General features: G+C 44.5%; 1 protein-coding gene across 4 annotated transcripts in view; it reads left to right on the top strand.

Annotated features, from left to right (window-relative positions):
• The window catches only part of LOC115410233 (leucine-rich repeat serine/threonine-protein kinase 1-like), a 57505-nt gene extending 36653 nt beyond the window's left edge, over positions 1–20852 (top strand). For 3 of the 4 annotated variants that reach the window (XM_030121789.1, XM_030121795.1, XM_030121812.1), the window contains 19 exons: positions 3400–3578; positions 3798–3895; positions 5666–5837; positions 5926–6095; positions 6759–6898; positions 7680–7971; positions 8049–8218; positions 9291–9488; positions 9562–9701; positions 10032–10169; positions 12439–12633; positions 12908–13059; positions 13540–13657; positions 13877–13993; positions 15111–15308; positions 15542–15756; positions 16838–17281; positions 18070–18171; positions 20419–20851. In XM_030121789.1, the coding sequence (XP_029977649.1) occupies positions 3400–3578; positions 3798–3895; positions 5666–5837; positions 5926–6095; positions 6759–6898; positions 7680–7971; positions 8049–8218; positions 9291–9488; positions 9562–9701; positions 10032–10169; positions 12439–12633; positions 12908–13059; positions 13540–13657; positions 13877–13993; positions 15111–15308; positions 15542–15756; positions 16838–17281; positions 18070–18171; positions 20419–20596 (3416 nt within the window). In that variant the 3' untranslated portion in view covers positions 20597–20851. Of the gene's footprint in view, positions 1–3399; positions 3579–3797; positions 3896–5665; positions 5838–5925; positions 6096–6758; positions 6899–7679; positions 7972–8048; positions 8219–9290; positions 9489–9561; positions 9702–10031; positions 10170–12438; positions 12634–12907; positions 13060–13539; positions 13658–13876; positions 13994–15110; positions 15309–15541; positions 15757–16837; positions 17282–18069; positions 18172–20418 lie in introns of all 4 variants that reach the window. The other variant, XM_030121802.1, reaches the window with a different exon arrangement.
• The last annotated feature ends 774 nt before the right edge of the window (positions 20853–21626 follow it).

Consider the following 21626-nt stretch of genomic DNA (forward strand, 5'->3'; position numbering starts at 1 on the left):
GCAAAGAGAAGAATAGCAACCTTCGTTGTCCCTCATATTTCACCCAGTGGTTCGGTTGATAAGGCAAGCCCATATCACGTAGATCTCAGGCTTTTTTGGGAGACAAGAGGAACACCGTCTATGGTTTCGTGGTGATTAGGTCACTTCCGGTCTCGGATACAGTTGCTTTCACACTGCAACGTTCCATACTGGAGTCCACTTGGTCCGTACCCAGGACTACTTTCAAGGTTCAAGGTTTCTTTATTTATACCCGTGGGTAGATTTGTTTTGCAGACAGAGTGAATTGCATTTGACATTACCACAAAACACACATTAAAGTAAATAAGTAAAGTAAATTTTATTTATAGAGCACTTTTCACAGACAGAGTCACAAAGTGCTTTATCAATTCAAATCAGAATCAAATTAAGTTTACAGAGACCCAACAGAATCCTTCAGGAACACACATTGAACCTGTTCGGCAGGTACTTGATCGGCATCAAGACAAAAAGTGCTCAGTGTTCCACCATTCATCAGTGTAGCAGCATGGATAAGTAAAAGGATCAAATAAATAAATAAGATCAAATAAATAAAAACAAGATGCTATAAAACAGAATAAAAACCTCAAGAAGATAAAAACAGTCTCTGGGATAAAAACCAGGATGGGAACAGAAAATTAAAAAATTTGTAGTCACAATAATGATAAATAGAGCAAAATAATAGGATAAATAAGTAAATAATTAAAAAAATAAAGTGCAATGTAACGATTTCTTCTTGAGCTCAGTGATGGCGACAGGAACAAAGGTGTTTTTAGAACTCTGTGTCCTGCACCTTGGGACTAAAAACCTCCGTCCCGAGGAAAGGAGCTGAAAAGGATAGGAGTCATTATTAAGAGTTGATGAAGCCATCCTCTGTACCTGTTTAGTGTTCAGGGAGGCGGAACAAGACTGGGACTCACCAATCAGGCGACTGGACCATCTGACTTTTTGATTCAGTGAGTGTTCCTCTGCATCTGAGGTCTGACTGAACCACGCCACCAGGCAAAAAGATAAAACAGACTCAATAAAAGAACAACCTTCGTCCTTCTCAGATGGACTCAGGTACGGTACTCGCACATGGAGCATTTGCGTTCATATTGATAAAATGAAGTGGACTTGGGGGTCCAACGTACTCGGATACAGACTCAGATATCCGATCTGAAAACGGCCAGAGAGTGAAAAGCTCAGAATTTACAATGATGAATTTTAGAACCAATTCAGGACAGAAGAACAGGACTTTACATGATGCCACAGACTCTGCAGACACTCTGCAGACATCCTCCCCCATAAGCTCCTTGTCGGTGTCTTTGACACTATTGGACCATGGGTCATAAAGTTTTTTAACCTGTCGCTCACAACTGGTTTGTTTCCCAGCTCCTTCAAACAGGCCATCATAGAACCTAAACTAAAGAAAACCACACTGGACCCCACAGACTTCAAAAGCTACAGGCCCATTTCAAAGCTCCCCCTATTGGCCAAAATCCTTGAGAAAGCAGTGTCTAAACAACTTACAGCTTTTCTGGAGACACACCAGATCTATGACACTTTTCAGTCTGGGTTTAGACAACGCCACTCAACAGAAACCGCACTATTAAAAGTGTCTAGTGACATCCTGATGGCGGCTGACTCCGGGAAATCCACGGTCTTGGTCCTGCTAGATCTCTCCTCGGCCTTTGACACAGTGGACCATACCATAATGATTGAGAGACTGAGGGACCTGGTAGGGATGTCAGGTCATGTGCTAGACTGGTTCTCCTCTTACCTGACCGGCAGAAGCTTCACTGTGTCAATAAACAACTTCCAATCTGACTCAGCGGATCTACTGTGTGGTGTGCCCCAAGGCTCTGTCCTGGGACCAGTCCTATTCTTACTCTATGTCCTCCCACTTGGCCACATTATCCGACAGTACAGTGATGTCTCCTATCATCTATTCGCGGATGACATCCAGATATACTGCTCCTTTAACTCCTCTGAGCCCCACAAACTGAGTTCCTTAATCAACTGCTTGTCAGAGCTGAAGCAGTGGCTAAATGATAACAGCCTCCAGCTGAACTCCAGCAAAACTGAGACCCTCATCATTGCCCCGGATAGTGCAATCCCAGGGATCAAACATCACCTTGGAGACCTGAGTTCCTCGGTAAAGACAAAACTGAGGAATCTGGGTGTCATCTTTGACCAGGACATGTCTTTAGAATTCTACTCCAAACACCTAGTCAAAAACTGTTTCTTCCACCTACGCAACATCTCCAAACTCAGATCTATGGTGTCCACAAATGAGCTCGAGATGATCGTTCACGCTTTCGTATCTTCTCGCTTAGACTACTGCAACAGCCTGTTTACATGCTTAAACAAGAAGGAGCTGGCCCGTCTACAGTTTGTCCAGAACTCTGCTGCCAGGCTCCTGACCCGCACAAACAGGAGAACCCTCATCACTCCCATCCTTAAATCTCTCCACTGGCTCCCTGTTCTATATCGTCTTCATTTCAAAATTCTTGTGCTAACTTTCCGGGCCCTACATGGCCAGGCCCCTGCATACATTGCTTCCCTGATCCAGCCCTACAGCTCGACTCGTAGCTTGAGGTCTTCAGGACAGTACCTGCTGATGGTTCCACGGACCTGTTTTAGCACACGCGGTGACAGGTCTTTTAAAGCTGTGGCACCACGTCTATGGAATGACCTGCCTCTACACCTACGGTCCATGGACTCTGTAGAGAGCTTTAAGAAACACCTCAAAACCCTCCTGTTCAAAAAGGCTTTTAGTCTCCCACCTGACCCAGGACCACCACAGACTGATTACACTCTATGTATTCATCATAACGTACTCCATGTGTCATCCCCCCCCCCAGTCTCTCTATATCTCTATCGCTCTCTCTTTTCTCCTCCTTTACTCTCTCTCTCTCTCTTTAACCCCAACTGGTCAAGGCAGACAGCCATCCTTCAGGAGTCTGGGTCTGCTCGAGGTTTCTGCCCGTTAAAGGGAAGTTTTTCCTCGCCACTGTCACCAATCACAAGTGTTTGCCCCTGAAGGATTCTGTTGGGTCTCTGTAAACTTAATTTGATTCTGATTTGAATTGATAAAGCACTTTGTGACTGTCTGTGAAAAGTGCTCTATAAATAAAATTTACTTTACTTACTTTACTTTACAGAGGAACCTACCACATACATACAGATATAAACACAGTGAATACAGGAGGCAGGAGGAACAGGTTCATGTGACACCATTATCCTATGAGTGTTTTTTAACATTGTCCAGTAGACTTTGACCAAATGTTCATCAGATAGACCTTCTTTCACTGGTGTGGAACCTTTCAGGTGTTGTCTCATCACAGTCACTGGTTCTTACGGTTGTTTTTTTTTTGTTTTGTGCATTGAATCCACATCCAGCCATGGGTTTCTTGATAGAAACTGGGACACTGCTGCACTTCGCCGACACCAGCCACGGTCTATGTATGCTCTACTTCCTGTGTCCGGTGTGGTTGTCCGAATGTCTGGAGAGGATCATCCACCTCAAATCCTCTCGTTCTGTGGCCAGGAATGGAGTGATCCGGGCTGAAGATCTCAGAGTGAGATGGATGGATGGATGGATGGATGGATGGATGGATGGATGAGGTGATAACAGTTGGTTTGTATGGATGGATGGATGGACGGATGGATTAGGTGATAACGGTTGGGATGGATGATGGATGGATGGATGATGGATGATGGATGGATGGATGGACGGAAGGATGAATGGAAGGAACAGATGGATGGATGATGGTTGCTTTGTTGGTTTGTGTCTGCAGATGCTGATGGTGGGAACAGGCTTCACCCAACACACTGAGGAACAGTACTTCCAGTTCCTCGCCAAGTTCGAGATTGCTTTGCCTGTGGCCAACAACAGGTTTTATTCCTGTTTATATATCAATCATTCACTAGTGTCTTTCATTTGTGTTGCTGATATTTCTGATATTTTTGGCAAATATGATTTCTTTTAATAAGATCATTGCATATTTTGTATTTTTCACCTCAAAATGAATGCAGTAGTTGACTTTGACTGACCAAACCCTCAGAATCAACACAACCATCCTGACCAAAATAAAAATAATGAATTAAATTAATCTACAGGAGTTCAAAGTCACATATAAAAAAGTTTGAAATATAAATGCAAGTAAAAATATAATAAATAAATGCATATAATATTTTATACAATTGAAGAATAATTATAGAATAAATCCAGTCTTGTTCTAAGCTGCTCTAAAATGAAGCTTGTCTCCAGTAAACTCATGGACACCACTACTGATAAGTTCAGGGTCAGTTCTGTTCACTGGAGAACATGTTTTGGCTACAGAGGCTGGGAACTTCCATTCCAATAGATTCACGTCTACGACAACAATAATGCTTTGCGTAGCACATTCTCGTAGCAAGACGTGAACTGACGGTTGGCAAGTCACGTCAGTAGGTGAGGTCCAATCAGAAGACGGAGTCAGATGACATTGCGAAGTCCAACCTATTGTTCAGGGTGGAGATATCCAAGAAGATAAATGCCAATCGGACCCTAAATTCAGGACTTTTTTTGCGACTTGAGTTCCTGCAGGAGCTCACGTCCAGAAAGACCAGCACTGGCGTTCATATTTCACGTGATCAGAATAAATTTTTAAACTGAGACCAAGTGCATCCTGAACTCGTTTTTGGAGCTTCCAATCAACGAACATGAAAAATCCTTACAGTACATAAACCTGAAAACTGTACTGAGGTATTTGTATTGTAGTATTTGTATTGTAGTACTACTATCCATAACATACAACAACCCACAGCCAGTCATAACACAAGAACTGCATTAAAGTTGTAAATGGTTGTTTTAGTAATCGACTGTTTAGTGTTCCTGACAAATTCAGTTCAGTTAATTCCAGTCCAGTCTTGTCCAGCCCAGCTCAGCTCAGCTCAGCTCAGCTCAGTTTAATTTAGTTGAGTTCACTTCAGTTTAGTTTAGTTCAGTTTAATTTAGTTTAATTTAGTTCAGTTTAGTCTAATGTAGTTTAGTTTAGTTTAGTTTAATTTAATTTAATTTTAGTTCATTTAATTTCATCTCAGTTCATTTCATTCAGTTTAGTTTAGTTTAGTTTAGTTTAGTTCAGTTCAATTTAGTCTAGTTTAGTTTAGTTTAGTTTAATTTAGTTTTAGTTCATTTCATTTCATCTCAGTTCAGTTTATTTCATTTCAGTTTAGTTTAGTTTAGTTTAGTTTAGTTTAGTTTAGTTCAGTTCACTCCAGTCCACTCCAGTCTAGTCCAGTCCAGTTTAGTTTAGTTACCTCCGCCAAGGAGGTTATGTTTTTGCCAGGGTTTGTTTGTCTGTCTGTTTGTTTGTCTGTCCGTTAGTGTGCAACATAACTCAAAAAGTTATGGACAGATTTTGATGAAATTTTCAGGGTTTGTTGGAAATGGGATAAGGAAGAAATGATTAAATTTTGGTGGTGATCGGGGGTGGGGGGGCCCACGGGGGGGGGGGCCACTGATCAGCCTTGGCGGAGGTCTGCGCTCTCCGAGTGCTTCTAGTTTAGTTTAGTTTAGTTTAGTTTAGTTTAGTTCAGTTCAGTTCAGTTCAGTTCAGTCCAGTCCAGTCCAGTCCAGCCCAGTCGTTTGCATTCTTCCTGTGTTTCCCCTGGTCTTTAGCTACCTGCTGCCCCACCTCCTTCCCTGTAAACCAGCCATGGACCTCCACTGCCTCCGCCAACAGACCAACAACACTCTGCAGCGTCTGTTTAAGATGAGCTTCGTTCCTGCCGGGTTCTGGGAGCGTTTCATAGCCAGGATGTTGATCAGCCTCAACGAGATGGACTTACAGGTAGCAGATCCACAACGAACCTGACTTTAAATGAGCTGCACTGCTTTGCATTTTTAACAGCATGTTCTGAATTGTTGTGTTTATTCAGCTGTTTGAGCCTAAAAGAAATGCACGGAGAACATGCAACAGGAACTCTGTGATCTACAATTTTACTGGAGCTCAGCAGAGGAACCGCTGCAGCACCTTCAGAGTCCGACGCAGCCAAACCATCTACTGGAAGGAGGGGCTACTGGTGACCTTCGACGGCGGATACCTGAGGTACGACGCCCACTGAACACATCATGATAAACCCCACCAAGGGGTGAACTGGGATTGAGCCATAGTGTCATTTTCAGTCACTAGGTGGAGTTTTGTGCAGAAAGCTTTGTTCTCTGACCATTATTCTGCCACTATCAGGTCCGTGTAGCTCAAATTGAGTTCATATTTATTGTCTCTAACAATTATCGTGGATAGATTTTTATTTAGCAGAAGACTGGGGGAATTTTGGGGATACGCCCTTGCTGTCAGCCCCGACAGTATAAACCTTGTTCTGTTACTAATTGTAGATTTCTAGTAAATGAAGCAGAACTAGTGGTTTTATTTATGGTTCTTGTTTCGTTCTTACTCTTTTCAGTCAGAGGATTGTCATGCAGGTTAGTTGTACATAACCAGGTGGCTGCAGCAGATACCTGTTATCTGTGTGTACCTGGAAACGACCTGATGCTGTTTAAGACCACAACCTCTTCAGCAGCTCCATTGTTCCATCTAAATATCAGCCCTTATATTTCCAAAAAACACAATGGTATGGTCAAAAGTTCAACCCAAACACCAGTGGTGACATCACTGAGCTGTTTCTGGTCCAGTCCATGTGTATGATAAAGACGCAGAAGCAGAAGTCCATGAATGCAGCTGACCTCACTGTGTCGTGTTTGTGTTGTTCAGTGTGGAGTCGTCAGATGTTAACTGGAAAAGGAAGAAGAGTGGAGGCATAAAGATTATCTGCCAATCAGAGATGAGGGATTTCTCTGCCATGGCCTTCATCACTGACCACGTTCATTCTCTGATCGAGCAGTGGTTCCCTGGTCAGTATCTCCTTCCTTCTGTTTCCATGGATACTCATCTTCATATTAATGCCAGGTCTCTGATAATGAAAGCACTGCCCTCAAATACAGACCAGAGAAGACACAAGAAAAACAAGGAAGTTTAATGAGCTGGTGATTTAACGACAGCTTCAACATAGTCATTTATCAACTGAAACGTGGCCTCCAACAGGTCTATGTGTTATCGTCCAGAGCCCCAACCCTTACCCTAACACTGTTCCTAACCATAACCCTGTACCTAGCCCTAATCCAAACCCTAAAAAAGACACAACAGACAAACAAAAGTCAAATTGAATTTAAAAAAAAAGACACACATCTGTTTTGGCCCATGTTCAGCTTTGATTAAAAGAAACATTCGTTGGGACATTGTCATCTTTGTGTGATGTAACATAAATGAGACAAACTGAATTTGAGTGTTAATGTACTCTGTCCACAGCTGTGTACATATATAACATATATAACATTAACATATATAACATATATAACATTAACATACATAACATATATAACTATCCACAGTTGTGTGAGGTGTGTTCATACATATCTCTGTCCAGAGTTTTGTGTATTAGGATTAGGCCTAGGTTAGGGGTTAGTCATTGATTCCCTATGGAGTTCTGCATAGATCTTTGTGCAGGGTTAGGGTTAGACCTGGTTTAGGGGTTAGGGTTAGACCTGGGTTAGGGTTAATCCTGGTTTAGGGTTTGGGTTAGGTTTGTCCTGGCCTAGAACTCTGTAGTTAACTGTGAACACCGGTGTGTTGTAGCTTTAACGGCCAGTGAGAGTGATGGCAGTCTTCTGATGGAACAGTACGCCCCCTGCCCACTCTGCTCATCACCCAACCAGCAGAACCACACTGAGCCTCCTGGACGCCACCTTCACCAAACTGCAGGACAAGGCGGAGAAGGTCGATCAGATGAGGTTCATTACTTTAACATGGAGGACTGTGTTCTGGCTGCCATGGAGAAGGAGTTCATCATCTGTCCTCTGCATCCGGACAAGGAGGTACCGCTCCAGGAACTGGTCCCTGAACTGTTCATGACAGACTTCCCTGCACGGTAACCGCTGTTCTATCAACCGTTCCACCTGAATGTAAAGATGGAAAAGAAGCTAAATGTTACTGTCTGTTGGTTAGGCTCTTCTTGGACAAGTCCCTTCTGGAGTACTCTGAGGAGGAGGAGAACATCCTGGGCCAGGGGGGCAGTGGAACCATCATCTATCGGGCGCAATACTGCAGTCAGCCAGTTGCCGTCAAACGCTTCCACTTCAAGAAGTGTCGACAGCAGACCATCAGCAGTGACACAGGTGACACATCCACAGGTTCTCCTTCCACAGGTTCTCCTTCCACAGGATCTCCCTCTACAGGTTCTCCTTCCACAGGTTCTCCCTCTACAGGTTCCCCTTCCACAGGTTCTCCTTCCACAGGTTCTCCCTCTACAGGTTCCCCTTCCACAGGTTCTCACTTTACAGGTTCTCCTTCTACAGGTTCCCCTTCCACAGGTTCTCCCTCTACAGGTTCCCCTTCCACAGGTTCTCCCTCTACAGGTTCCTCCTCCACAGGTTCTTGGGCTCCTGGAGGGTCTGTTGGGTTTCCTCTCTTGCCTTTTTAAAGCCTTGATTGAACATGTGATGTTCCTTTATTTAACCTCCTAAGACCCAGCTATGGGTTTTCTGTCCACATTTGTGAACAAGAGTTTCACAACTTCATACAAAAAAAGAAAAGAAAAATGTCCACCACAAAGGACATTCCATAAAAATCTAAAAAAAATTGCATCTGAAAAAACTGTTGCATCATGATGTTTCCAGTATAAGCACTTATTTAATAAAAAAACAAAAAAAGCTTGTACTTTGCTGACATTTCCTGGGTCTTAGGAGGATAATCATGTTTTATGGTGGATACGACACAAATAAAAATAAATTGATTTGAATTTACCTGAAAATTCTCTGTAAAAGTAAAAGTGTTAAAAACTATCAAATGTGTGAAGTTAAACGAAGTGAGTAAAGACATAAATGAATGTTGGTGAAGGTTTTTTCACTTATCACGTTTTAATGTCGACACATATTGTATGATGGGATCGTGCCCTGAACATAAGGATGATGAAGATGTCTTAGAACGTCTTAGAACTCCTGGTATATGGGTATGAGGAGGAGACTTAGGGTAAAGATTCCACACTTAAGCTAAAGTGACTCACTACTCCCTCTGGTGGCTGTAAACATACACAGTTACTGTCTATAAGTGAAGTTGCCGTAGGTTTCATTGTTGACAGTAAACGTTCCGTGTTCTTTCTGTTGGTTCTCTTCTGTAGTGTTAGTTTAGATGTTCCTGATCTGGTCCCATCATCATCTTTGCTATGTTTTTCTCTAATAATTGTTTCAGATACCATGGTCAAACACCTGCAGTCTGCAGACGCTTGTCGTAGCTTCTCTGAGTTTCGCCAAGAGGCCGGTATGTTGCGCTCGCTGCACCATCCGTGCATCGTGTCTTTGGTGGGCATCAGCATCCACCCCCTGTGCTTCGCCCTCCAGTTGGCGCCGCTGAGCAGCCTCAACACCGTCCTGGAGGAGAAACAAAAAGGCACGTAAGGAGACGTTGGTCAGGTCGGATTAACCCCAAACCTCTACCTAACGTTGTTTTGTTGTCATTGTAGGTTCCAGGTACATGCCCCTCGGACACATGATGACCTTCAAAGTCAGTTATCAGATCGCTGCAGGACTGGCATACCTTCACAGGAAAAGCATCATTTTTTGTGACCTGAAATCTGACAACATCCTGGTGTGGTCTCTGGAGGTCAGTATGAGGTCAGAGGTCACTCTCTTCATGTCTGTCCAGAAACTGATCTGAGGTGACAGGTTCCTAGTGTAACTGGTCTGAGGTCAGTGGTTCTTGTTATAACTGGTCTGAGGTCAGTCATTCCCGTTGTAACTGGTCTGAGGTCAGTGGTTCCTGTTGTAACTGGTCTGAGGTCAGTGGTTCCTGTTATAACTGGTCTGAGGTCAGTGGTTCCTGTTGTAACTGGTCTGAGGCCAGTGGTTCCTGTTGTAACTGGTCTGAGGTCAGTGGTTCCTGTTGTAACTGGTCTGAGGTCAGTTGTAACTGGTCTGGTTTCTGTCCTTCCAGGAACAGGATCCGGTCAACATCAAACTGTCCGACTATGGTATTTCTCGACAGTCCTTCCATGAGGGGGCACTGGGGGTGGAGGGTACACCAGGGTACCAGGCTCCAGAGGTCCGACCAGGGATCGTCTATGACGAGAAGGTATCGTACATGGATTCATAACACATTTTCAGGTTGTTCAGTTGTTTTCAGACAGTGACAGACTTCATTCATTCATTCATTCATTCATTCATTCGTTAATGGAAAAGACTGAAGACCAAGTTTACCTGGACTTTCAGTCACACTTCACAACTTCACATTTGAAAAACATTTTATATCCTTTCATTGACACATGTTTAGTTTCATTTTACTCTAAATCTTCTACTTAAGCTCTGTTTCTGTTTATGGCCTCTACCATTTTTCATATATCAATTCTTATCTTGCTTTTGTAGCTGTAGCAGTAAATTTCCCCTGTTTGGGACTAATGCAGGATTATCTGACTTTTTTTTATAAACCCATGTTTGTCATAAACCAAATTATTCAGGCTTCACTTTGTTTGATTCAGTGACAAAACACACAAACCAAACCCTTACAGGCTTAGGGGTTTAGGGTTTAGAGGGTTAGGGGGTTAGGGTTACTGGTTAACTAGTTATCTGGTGGACTGGCTCTATCTCATATCACTATGTTCATTTAATTGTACATGAAGTTGAGCCGTTTGAATGTGATTCAGAGAATAAAGACATTGAATAAATGATAGAGACAAGAATCAGTGGAAGAATTTAATGGAAGATAAGTGACTTCCAGCTGTGTGGTTCTGTGTGGTTCTGCATTGGTCTGTGTGGTTCTGTGTGGTCCTGTGTGGCTGGTTTCCTCGACTTGAAAGGAAAGTACGAGTACAGATTAAACCTGTTGAAAAGGTGAAGGATGTGAAATGTCTTCAAAGTACGGTCAGGTCTGACTCACTTTGGACCTTCATCAGATACTGAATAACCAGGGACGAGGACTCATGTGGACATTCGGTTCATGAAGGGTTTACATTAACGACACTCAGTGAAAGCTGAACATTCAGTCACATCACAACACCTGCAGTACCCTGGTGTAGGCCTTCACAGGGAGGAAGAGGAGTCCGATACACCTGTAGTGGAACACACCCTCCGAAGCCCCCCCCCCCCCCCCCCCCCCCCCCCCGGTTCCTGTTTTCCACTGGTCCACTCCAGAGGTACTGTCCCTGTCCTCAGCAGCAACAACCACAGAAACCGCTTCATTGCTTCTTGCTGCTGAGGCTGCGTGGAATTCAGAAAAGGCCTGAGTGACGGTTTGGTTTGGGTTTGGTTTGTAAACAAACAGACGCTTGTGATGGAGTAAACTTGGAAGTTGTTCACCATGAGGGGAGTGATTGAGGTGTGTAATCACAGACAGACTAACAGATTAGTAATACTGAGGCTAACACTGGGGTTTAACAGATTGGCCAAGAAATTGGTGACGAATGTCATACACTGCTTTAAATAATTACTTGGTTGTAATTGTTTTGCTGAATTTTCATCACTGATTATTCTTGTTGTCTTTTGGTTTTTTTTAGGAGGGGGGGGGGGGACTTTTGTTTCCAGACTAGCTCTGTCATATTTTCACTGTTTCTTTGTTACTGTTTATTTCCTAATTTTTTTGTAAATGAATCCATCTATGATGAAAAATCTGTTCCACGTTGAAGATGATGTTAACCTGGTGATATTCTGGTCCATGTCTGTGACCAATCAGACTCAGGAATCCTCACACATACTTTGGACTGTGATAAGAGTCTGTGGAACATCAGTCAGCGAGTGTTTCCATTCATTATCAGTGAAGTCGGTCCATCCTCATCCCTCTTTTTCCTCTGCTGATAACACTGGCTTGTGTTTCCCAGACTTAGGGTCGGGGTATGTGCTGTGGGTTCTACACTTATCGAACTGGTTTACACAGTGGAGGAGGTCTCATACTGGTTTACTGGTTTGTGCTGTTTTGACGATATCCATATTTTGAAAAGTAGTTAAAGATGAAAAGAGCTAACCATAACATACTGAAAACAGCAAGTTACAGAATTATCATGTACACACACATTAATGCCACCTTTGGGTAATGTATAAATGCACTACGTATCATCCTCTGTGCTGTTGCATGCTGGGATAGTAGGCTAAGGGTCACCAATGCAAGGAACATTGTGTGGATGGAGCTGGACTCTGATGGTGGTCTCAGAGAGGACAATGTTGTCCAAGATTAAGACAATATTGGACAATTCCACTCAGCCACTCCATGATGTGATGGTCAGTCACAGGACAACATTCCGATTTAGACTGACCTAACCCTAACCCCTACCCTGACCTCTAAACCCTAACCTTTAACCTCTAAACCCTGACCCCAAAGCCTTAGTACAACCCTGAACCCTCCTCTGCTGCAGGTGGACATGTTCTCCTATGGAATGGTGTTGTATGAGCTGTTGACCGGACAGAGGCCCGTCCTGGGGAACCACCAGCTCCAGATTTCCAAGAAGCTCTCCAAAGGCATCCGGCCCATTTTGGGCAGCCCAGAGGAGGTCCAGTTCTACTGCCTCCAGAACCTACTGACTGAATGTTGGGACACCAAACCAGAGAAGGTGAGGTCACATGCAATGTCAAGTTAGTATTAGGATTAACCCTGGGTTAGGGTTAGTCCTGGGTTAGGGTTAGTCCTGGGTTAGGGTAACCTTAACCCTAGTTAGTTTCAGGTAGGAATAGGGTTAGGATTAAGGTTAGGAATAGGGTTAAGGGGTTTGAGTTAGGGGGTTAGGGTTAGGGTGTTTGAGTTAGGGGGTAAGGGATAGGGGGTTAGGGTTAGGGTCAGGTCACTTTTCAGTCTGCTGTCACGTGTGAACTGTTGTGTTTGTGCAGAGGCCAGTGGCCATGCAGTGCATGAGGCAGATGCAGGAGCCCAGTTTCCCCTGTCTCCGTTACCTGTTGTCCTGTGGACAACACTCACAGCTCTTCCTGTCTCAGCTGCAGGGACACAGTGCTGTCCTCTGGGACGGAGACAAGGACACCAGGTTGGTTTGGACTCTCACTGCTCTGGTCCTTCATAGATAACACTCTTCTAACGTTTAGGGTTTGGACTAGGGATGCAAATTATCGATTAATTCATTAATCATTAGTTGATTGACCTTGGTGATTTTCCTGAGAACTTGAATTTGTCTTTCAATAAGGTCTATAAGAATAGAAGCTAAATATTGTTTATATACTTGATGAAAAAATCATGTCATATTCCTAAATGATTGGTTTATTGAACCATTGGATACAGAACAGACAATGACATTTACGGAATAAAAATAAAGAAATTCAACAGAGAAATTCAATAAAATAAATGGATCTGAAGAGGGGCAGTTTAGGAGAAATGGGCATTTATGAGTTTGGATCACTGACATGATGGAGCCAGATTTCAGCGGAGGTTCTCAAGGAGCTGGGAGATGCTGTGCTGGGTTAGGAATTGGGGTTGGGGTTGGGTCTGTGACGGTGTGTTGTTTCTCTAGGAACTACAGTGTGGTTAATGTGGATTCAGGCCTGATGGAGGTGAAGAGGATGTCATGTCCAGGCGCTAAAATCAGCTGTCAGATCAAACTGGGAAACAGTGTGTGGATTGCCACTGAGGTAACAGATTATTATTATTATTATTATTATTAGTAGTAGTAGTAGTAGTAGTAGTAGTAGTAGTAGTAGTAGTAGTAGTAGTAGTATTATTGATTGGACTTTCTATTGTTGCTGTAATAATGATGGTCATTCTGTGGTTAGATCTGTATTTCCATGAGTCTGTTTTTGAACAGGTTTTAATAAACAGTGTTGATGGTTCTGACCCTGACCCTGGTTTAGGAGCAGGAGGTGTTCATCTACAGCCTGAAGGACATGTGTCCACTCAGTCAGCCCCAGAGACACTTCTCCTGTCCCAGCGTCATCACCTGCCTGTTTTCTGTTCCAGCCAAAGAACAGGTCAGTAACTGTACACGTGGAAAACATCACAACAAATACCTGAAAACTCACAACAACTGACATGTCTACCACGTATTTGTCTAAAAACGGGGGTGGACTGAATATAGAAGCTGCATAATATCATCTGAAGATGGCGCTCCAGGTCACTCAGGTTCTAATCAGTTCACATTAATCAGACATTAGTGGGATTGTGGGTGAACCCCATTCAGACTACAGCTGTAAACCCTGTTTAACTCCAAACCCAGTTCAACTCCAAACCCAGTTCAACTGCAAACCCAGTTCAACTCCAAACCTCTCCAACCCAACCACAGCTGGACCATCATCTGGACCAGTCCAACCAACATTTATCTAATAACAGATAAAAACATCCAACATTTACATCAGAACCATCAGATCCTACGGAACAGAGATGATCAGTATTTATATATAAATCCACCCTCCATTGTTGTTTAGAGCCAACATCACTATACGCAGGGTATTTCCAACACACAAGTTCTACGCCCCACTGTCTGCTGTGACCCCGCCCCTTTGACTGGTGGACACAAGTCCACTGTGTAAAAGTCCACCTGTCCCACCTTGTCCATCCTTTGTCTTTTCTGTGGAAATCAGACAATGGAGGAAAAAAGGTGGAATCAACATCTGACCTTCTCTGTGTAAAAGTGTCTGTTGTCTGATCTGTGGGGTTGTCCTTTTTTATGTCCATGGAGGACAAGGCGGACAGTGTCCTCTGTCCACTCAGATTCATCACATAAGTTTAGATTCTTTAGAGGACACACAATGTCCACTCCACTCCTAGCTAGTGTTGGGGTTGGACCACCTGTCCTCACCATGTCCAGCTTTTCTGGAAAAGTCCACCTTGAAAACGGATTTATAAGTCTGTCCCAGAGCAGATCCTGTTCCTATCCTCCGTCAGCCACTCTGGATGGAAAAACATCTACTTCAAATGTATGTAACCTAACTCTACAGTTAACCTAACCCTACCGTTAACCTAACCCTACCCCTAGGGTTAACCCAACCCCAGCCCTCACCCATGTCATAAATGTGAACCCCCACAGACTCTGATGTAAATGTTGACAGTGTCAGCTGATCACATATGTTTATGTTTGTCACTGTTCAGAGTATGGACAGGGTGTTTGCAGGAATGTCTGACGGTCTGGTGGCGGTCTACAGTCTGGTGGACGATCTTCCTCTGGAGGGGGAGGCATATCTGTGTTCCCACACCCTCAATAAGACGCTGTTTGGTGTGGAAGACTCTGATTCCAGACAGAGGCCTTACCCGGTCCAGACCATGGCTCTGGTCAGCAGTGGGGAGCAGGTGAGTACAAGCATGTGAAGAATTATTTATTTTAGGGGGAAGTCTTTATCTCATTACGCAAATGTCCCATACTGGACTGATGGTGTGGACTCACATGGACTTGGTTTGGTTTAGGGGCCTGTGCAGATGTAGTCCCCACAGGGTGGACCAGGAGCAGGACTAAGTTCACTCTTAAATATCCAAAGGTGTTTGGACTCTGACTTTACACTGTTTTCATCTGTGTCATCAATAAGTTATGGTTCTCCAACGGTCCGGGTGTGTTGGTGGTCGACTGCGTAGGCCTTCAGGCCGTTGGACGCCTGGACCCCTACAGTCCACCGTCCTCCATCGTATCCATGGCCACCAGCTTCAGTCTGTGGGGGGAGGAGGTGGTGTGGACCCTGGATGACCACACCAACACACTGCTGCTCTATCATGCCTCCTCCTATCAGCTCTGTGCCAAGTACTGGTGAGTAGGACGGACACGCCCACTGATGGTCCAAGTATAGACGCCAACAGAAGCTGATGCATTCACTGACCTCTTCAGCTGGGGGTAGACACAGGAGTTCAGGAGGAATTCAGCAAAACAGGTTCACATTTAGCCTAACAGCCCCCCTGTGGAGGGCCTCTCAGACCCTGTTATCAGCTGTGAAAATGTCTTCTGGGCTCCACCTTTCGTTAAGTCTTCACTTCCACTTAAACACTGGAAACACATTAATAACTAGAAGCACTCGGAGAGCGCAGACCTCCGCCAAGGCTGATCAGTGGGCCCCCCCGTGGGCCCCCCCGCCCCCGAATACCACCAAAATTTAATCATTTCTTCCTTATCCCATTTCCAACAAACCCTGAAAATTTCATCCAAATCTGTCCATAACTTTTTGAGTTATGTTGCACACTAACGATCAGTGCCCCCCCCCCCCCCCCGATCACCACCAAAATTTAATCATTTCTTCCTTATCCCATTTCCAACAAACCCTGAAAATTTAATCCAAATCTGTCCATAACTTTTTGAGTTATGTTGCACACTAACGATCAGTGGCCCCCCCTGTGCCCCCCCCCCCCCCCCCCCCCCCCGATCACCACCAAAATTTAATCATTTCTTCCTTATCCCATTTCCAACAAACCCTGAAAATTTCATCCAAATCTGTCCATAACTTTTTGAGTTATGTTGCACACTAACGGACAGACAAACAAACAGACAGACAAACAAACAAACCCTGGCAAAAACATAACCTCCTTGGCGGAGGTAATAATGTGCAAAACAATAGGATTTAAAACCAGCTGATGCTTGGAGTGCAGTGTGGTTACTTTCACAGAACAGTTGAATATACATCCAGTACTTCCAACAGTTTACCTGTTCCTTTACCACTTGTCCTAAATGAAATGTAAGGTGTCTCCATCGTTGCTGCAGGTTGGATAGCTAATGCTAAAGCTAATGTCATTATATTGTACTGTCTTCCAACCAACCAGAGAAAAGAGAAGACCTGCTTTGTTTATTTGTTCAAATGTATGTAATCATAGTTTGATTTGACTTCATGTCATCATTTCAGTTGTGGAGACAGCCATCCGTTGCGGGATGTCTTCACCATACGGCGTCCTACAACTGTTTCCCTGGACACCACCTCTGAGCTGACTTCAGACCAGCAAGAGAACCCAGAATGGATGAATGGAGAAGTGACGTTGATCCACAGTGAAGAGGCCGGGACCCAGATCATCCAACACCAGGACTCTGTGACAGATTACTGCTCCATGTCCAGCAGCTGTCCACAGCAGACGGACTCAGACGGTTCCAGCGCCACCAGCTTTGCCTCGTTTCCCAGCAGCACCAACCTGTCTACAGACAGGACGGAGACAGGGATGGGAACGGGGACGGGGACTGACCGACAGGAGTCCAACAACCCAGAGGGTGTTGAGGCCTCAGCCACCACCACCACCCCCCCCCAGCTGCAGGCCTTCACTGTGCTGCCAGTGAATGGAACTCTGTGGATCCCCAGGTAGAACACACAACAGAACCCAGAGGAGAACCCAGAATCAGAACCACAGTAGATATGGTTCCATGAAACATGGAGCAAAATAGCAAAACAAAGAAAATGTAGACATAGGTCCCCATAGGCAGACTGATCCCATGAAATCACACTGTATGTCACTCCAGTTCTTATGGCATTTGGTGTGTTGTACGTACACGTTTGTCCTTTTGTGTGTTATTTAACACCATTTGGTCATATGTCAATTTATGCCAAGATCTGCTGTTCACACAACCATAACCCTGAACCCTAACCTTATAACCTTAACCCTAAAATTGTATCCCTTAAACTCTAACCCTATAATCCTAATCCTATAACCCTAACCCATAACCATATAACCTAACCCTAACCCTATAACCCTAACCTTATAACCCAAACCCTAAAACCCAAACCCTAACCCTCAGTGCACGGTATTTGACATAGCATTAACATACATGTGTGTAAAGCTTATAATGCGCACAGATAACACACCAGTTAACACCAATGAAAAGGGCCGTGTATATTTACAGATTTCATGATATCACGTTGCCATAGGAGACGATAGACTTTTTCAAATTAACCTTTATTTAACCAGGGAAGACTCATTGACATTAATGCTGTCGTGAACAGAAACATCCCGATTACAGACAGGACATTAAATATACTGGAGCTCCACCCACAGGAGCTGAATGGGGTTCATGGTCACATGTTCTCGGTCCACGTTCACTGTTTGTGTGTGTGTGTGTGTGTGTGTGTGTGTGTGTTTGGATGGTTTTCAGGCGTGGTGGTGACGTGATGGTCATTGAAATGCAATCCCACTCCAATCACCTGAGGGGGCGTGTCATTGCTGTGCTCCGCCCACCTGGATGTCCTTCTTTGGGGTAAGATCATTTCCTGTTTAAAGCTCTTCAGAGAAACATCGTCTAGTATTTTGAACATAATGGATGGATTCAGTGGTTGATCATTTAGACATGGATGCATCTAAAGAACCACCTGCAAAAGAAAAAACAACTCATTACATATTTTACACATAGTTTTATTAGTTTTTTGTCCAAATTTAAAGGCTGATTATGTCCTGAGATGTCACATATTAAATGGAAGACAAAAACATGCCCAGACGAAACCCAGGATCCATGAAAATAAACTAAAGAAAATGAGATTCAAGTTATTTTTCAAAACACAAATTTACTGTTTTGTATGTCCAGAGATGAGGAGGACAGGAGGAGCAGAGAGGAGGACAGGAGGAGGACAGACAGGAGGAGGAGCAGAGAGGAGTACAGGGGGGTGGGGGGGACAGACTGGAGGAGGAGCAGAGAGAAGGACAGGAAGGGGAGGAGAGAGGAGGACAGACAGGAGGAGGAGCAGAGTGGAGGAGAGAGGAGGAGGAGGAGAAGAGAGGAGGAGGAGAGAGGAGGACAGACAGGAGGAGGAGCAGAGTGGAGGAGAGAGGAGGAGGAGGAGGAGCACAGTGGAGGAGTGAGGAGGAGGAGGAGAGAGGAGGACAGACAGAAGGAGGAGCAAAGAGGAGGACAGACAGGAGGAGGGGCAGAGAGGAGGAGAGAGGAGGGCAGAGAGGAGGAGGAGGAGAGAGGAGGACAGACAGGAGGAGGTGCAGTGAACAGGTGGATGTTTTCTGTTGGTTTGTGTTGAACTAAACTGAAACTGAACTAAAGATCAGTTTGAATCCAACAAATAAGGTCAGAACTGAACAGTTTAGTCTAAACGGAAACTTAGCAAAGATGCGAACATCCCATAATAACTGTGTACCTTCATCAGCCTCAGAATCAAACTGACCCTGTTTAGAAGAAATGCTGACTTTTTCATCCAACTCCAAAACAACAGCAGTGACTCAGCTTTGATCACAGACTCACTTTGACCACAACAGTTGTTTCTTAATGGTTCTCAACCCATCTGGTCAATAAATTCCCTTCCACTTCATATCTTTTCAATCTATTTTTTTTTAATTATAAATACTACCAGGATCATTTAGGTCATTATAATAATATTTGACTGTAGAAATAGAACATATAGACCCTTTAACAAAGAGGGGAAAATGTTGAAGCCCAGTTTAGATGGACTTTTGAAGCCGTGTTTCAGTGGTGTTTTAACCCCTTCAGCACCGAGGCAGGAGGGCCCACAGACCTATATGTGACTTCACTGATGCAGCTTCAATACAGACCCATCCTTCATCATGTTCTTATGCTCCTTCACTGAGTCTGTAATTATTTGTTAAAAGCCGCCGGCAGCTGTTGGATGGCTGAAAGGACTCCAGTGTGAGCGTCCACAAAGAAGCACATGGTTTTAGCAGCAGGTCATAAAAGCTCCGTCAGACCCAGGGTGTGTTTATGTCCTTAATAAGTAGGTGTTGGGTGGTGCACCTGTACCAGGTGGAGGTCCAGGTCAGGAAAAGGCTGCTCCACTCATACAACATCAGCACGTCTGTTTCGCCCTCATTTTCATTTTATTATTGACTGTAGTTAAACGGACCGGTTCAGGTTCTGTTGGTTTGGGGGGTGGGGCCATAATGACACACATCAGCAGGACTAAGGACTAAATACGAACAGATAATTGTACGGCAGATGTGCTCAGAGTCCAGGGTCACCAGAAGACCTGGGTCACCAGTAGACCGGAGTCACCAGAAGACCAGGGTCACTAGAAGACCTGGGTCCTCCCAGAATGCTTTGAGGCAGCGTTCATAAATTAAAGAGTTAAATGTGGAACATGTTTGTCCAGGTGTCAGTTCTTCAGGTTAGAACCCTGAAATCTGGGTCATAGAACAGTCAACATGTCTGTCTGTCTATCTGTCTGTCCGTCCGTCTATCCATCTATCTGTCTATCTTTCTGTTCTGTCTCTTGTCTTTTTGTGCCCTCTGTGTAAATATACATTTGGTGATCTGTTATCAGTCCAAACCAAACCCACTTATGGGTTCACAGATGTCTCCACTCCCCATCGTCCTCCAGTAATACAAACCACAGTAGTGTGACAGGAGCCCCTGGGGGTGGGGGGGGCAGAGTTCTTGAGGAGGACATGGGTAAATACTGCCTTGTGGACAACAGTGTCCCTCAGTCTTCTCAGGTTTTCCTGGAATTGGAGGATGTAATTCCCTTCGTCCTCGTCTTTCTTTCAGGATCCTCAAGGAGGCAGCACTGGTGGCGAAGGACACCATAGTGTGTGGTTTCCATGATGAAACCAGTGGGTGGAGCCTGTGTGTGTGGAGGGCATGGGGCTGTGACCATCTGGATGTGTTCTACCGGTCCTACGAGGAGCTGAGCCGCATGGAGGCAGACGTGAGGAAGAGGAGGTAGTTCTGAGCTGAGGTTCTGAGGCACAGAACCACAGTATTGTAGTGGGGGGGGTACCCTCTGACAGAACGCCAGTGTGAAGACCACGGCTGCCAAACACCCCCACCTGGATGTACGGATGGACCAGTGGGTCTGGAAGGGCTGAACCCGAACCTGGTCCCATAACCAGAAGTCTGGACGACGGTCCAGGACCTGAACCATCAACAGGACCAGGACAGAGACACTTAGGGTTAGGGGTGGGGTTGGGGGTTGGGGGGGGGGGGGGGATTAAGGTTGGGGGGTTAGAAGAAGAAAAAGAACCAACAAACAACAATCTAATGTACTGCCGCCTTAGAAGAGGGTGGACCTAAGTCATGTATCTAATGTATGAAGTGTAATGTAAGGCATGTGTAAATAAGTTCTGTTTTATTCATTATGACATAAATGTACAGTAAGTAAATAAAACTATAAATAAATAAATTATGATAAACCAAACATCTGTTTCCTGTCTGGATACCTTCATCACTGACAGATAAACCACTGAGGTTTAGTGTACAGTCACCAACGTGGGGGGGCAGGGGGGTTATACAGTACCCCCCCCATAGGGAGATATATTGTATATACGTTCATGTATAGGGTGTGTATATAGTATATATGCCCGCTCATAAGAAGGTATACACCTATCCATGGGGGGGCATATCATATATACACCTGCACTTAGGGGGCTATAGAATATATGCACCCACACATAGGGCAGGTATATAGTATATACCCTAACCCTAATGAACCTGAACCCTAATGAACTCGAACCCTAACCTTACTGAACCCTAACCCTACAGTTAATAAACCCTAGCCCTAACCCTAATGACCCTAACCCTAATGAACTCTAACTTTAATGTACCCTAACCCTATGGAATCCTAACAACAATGAACCCTTACCTAACCCTAATGAACCGTAACCCTAATGGACCCTAACCCTAATGAACCCTAACCCTCTGTATGTACTAACTACAGTATACCTGACCAGTTGCTTCAGACACTGATCCACAGAAAA

The sequence above is a fragment of the Sphaeramia orbicularis genome, chromosome 3 (genome assembly GCF_902148855.1).
Source record: "Sphaeramia orbicularis chromosome 3, fSphaOr1.1, whole genome shotgun sequence".
Lineage (NCBI taxonomy): Eukaryota > Metazoa > Chordata > Actinopteri > Kurtiformes > Apogonidae > Sphaeramia > Sphaeramia orbicularis.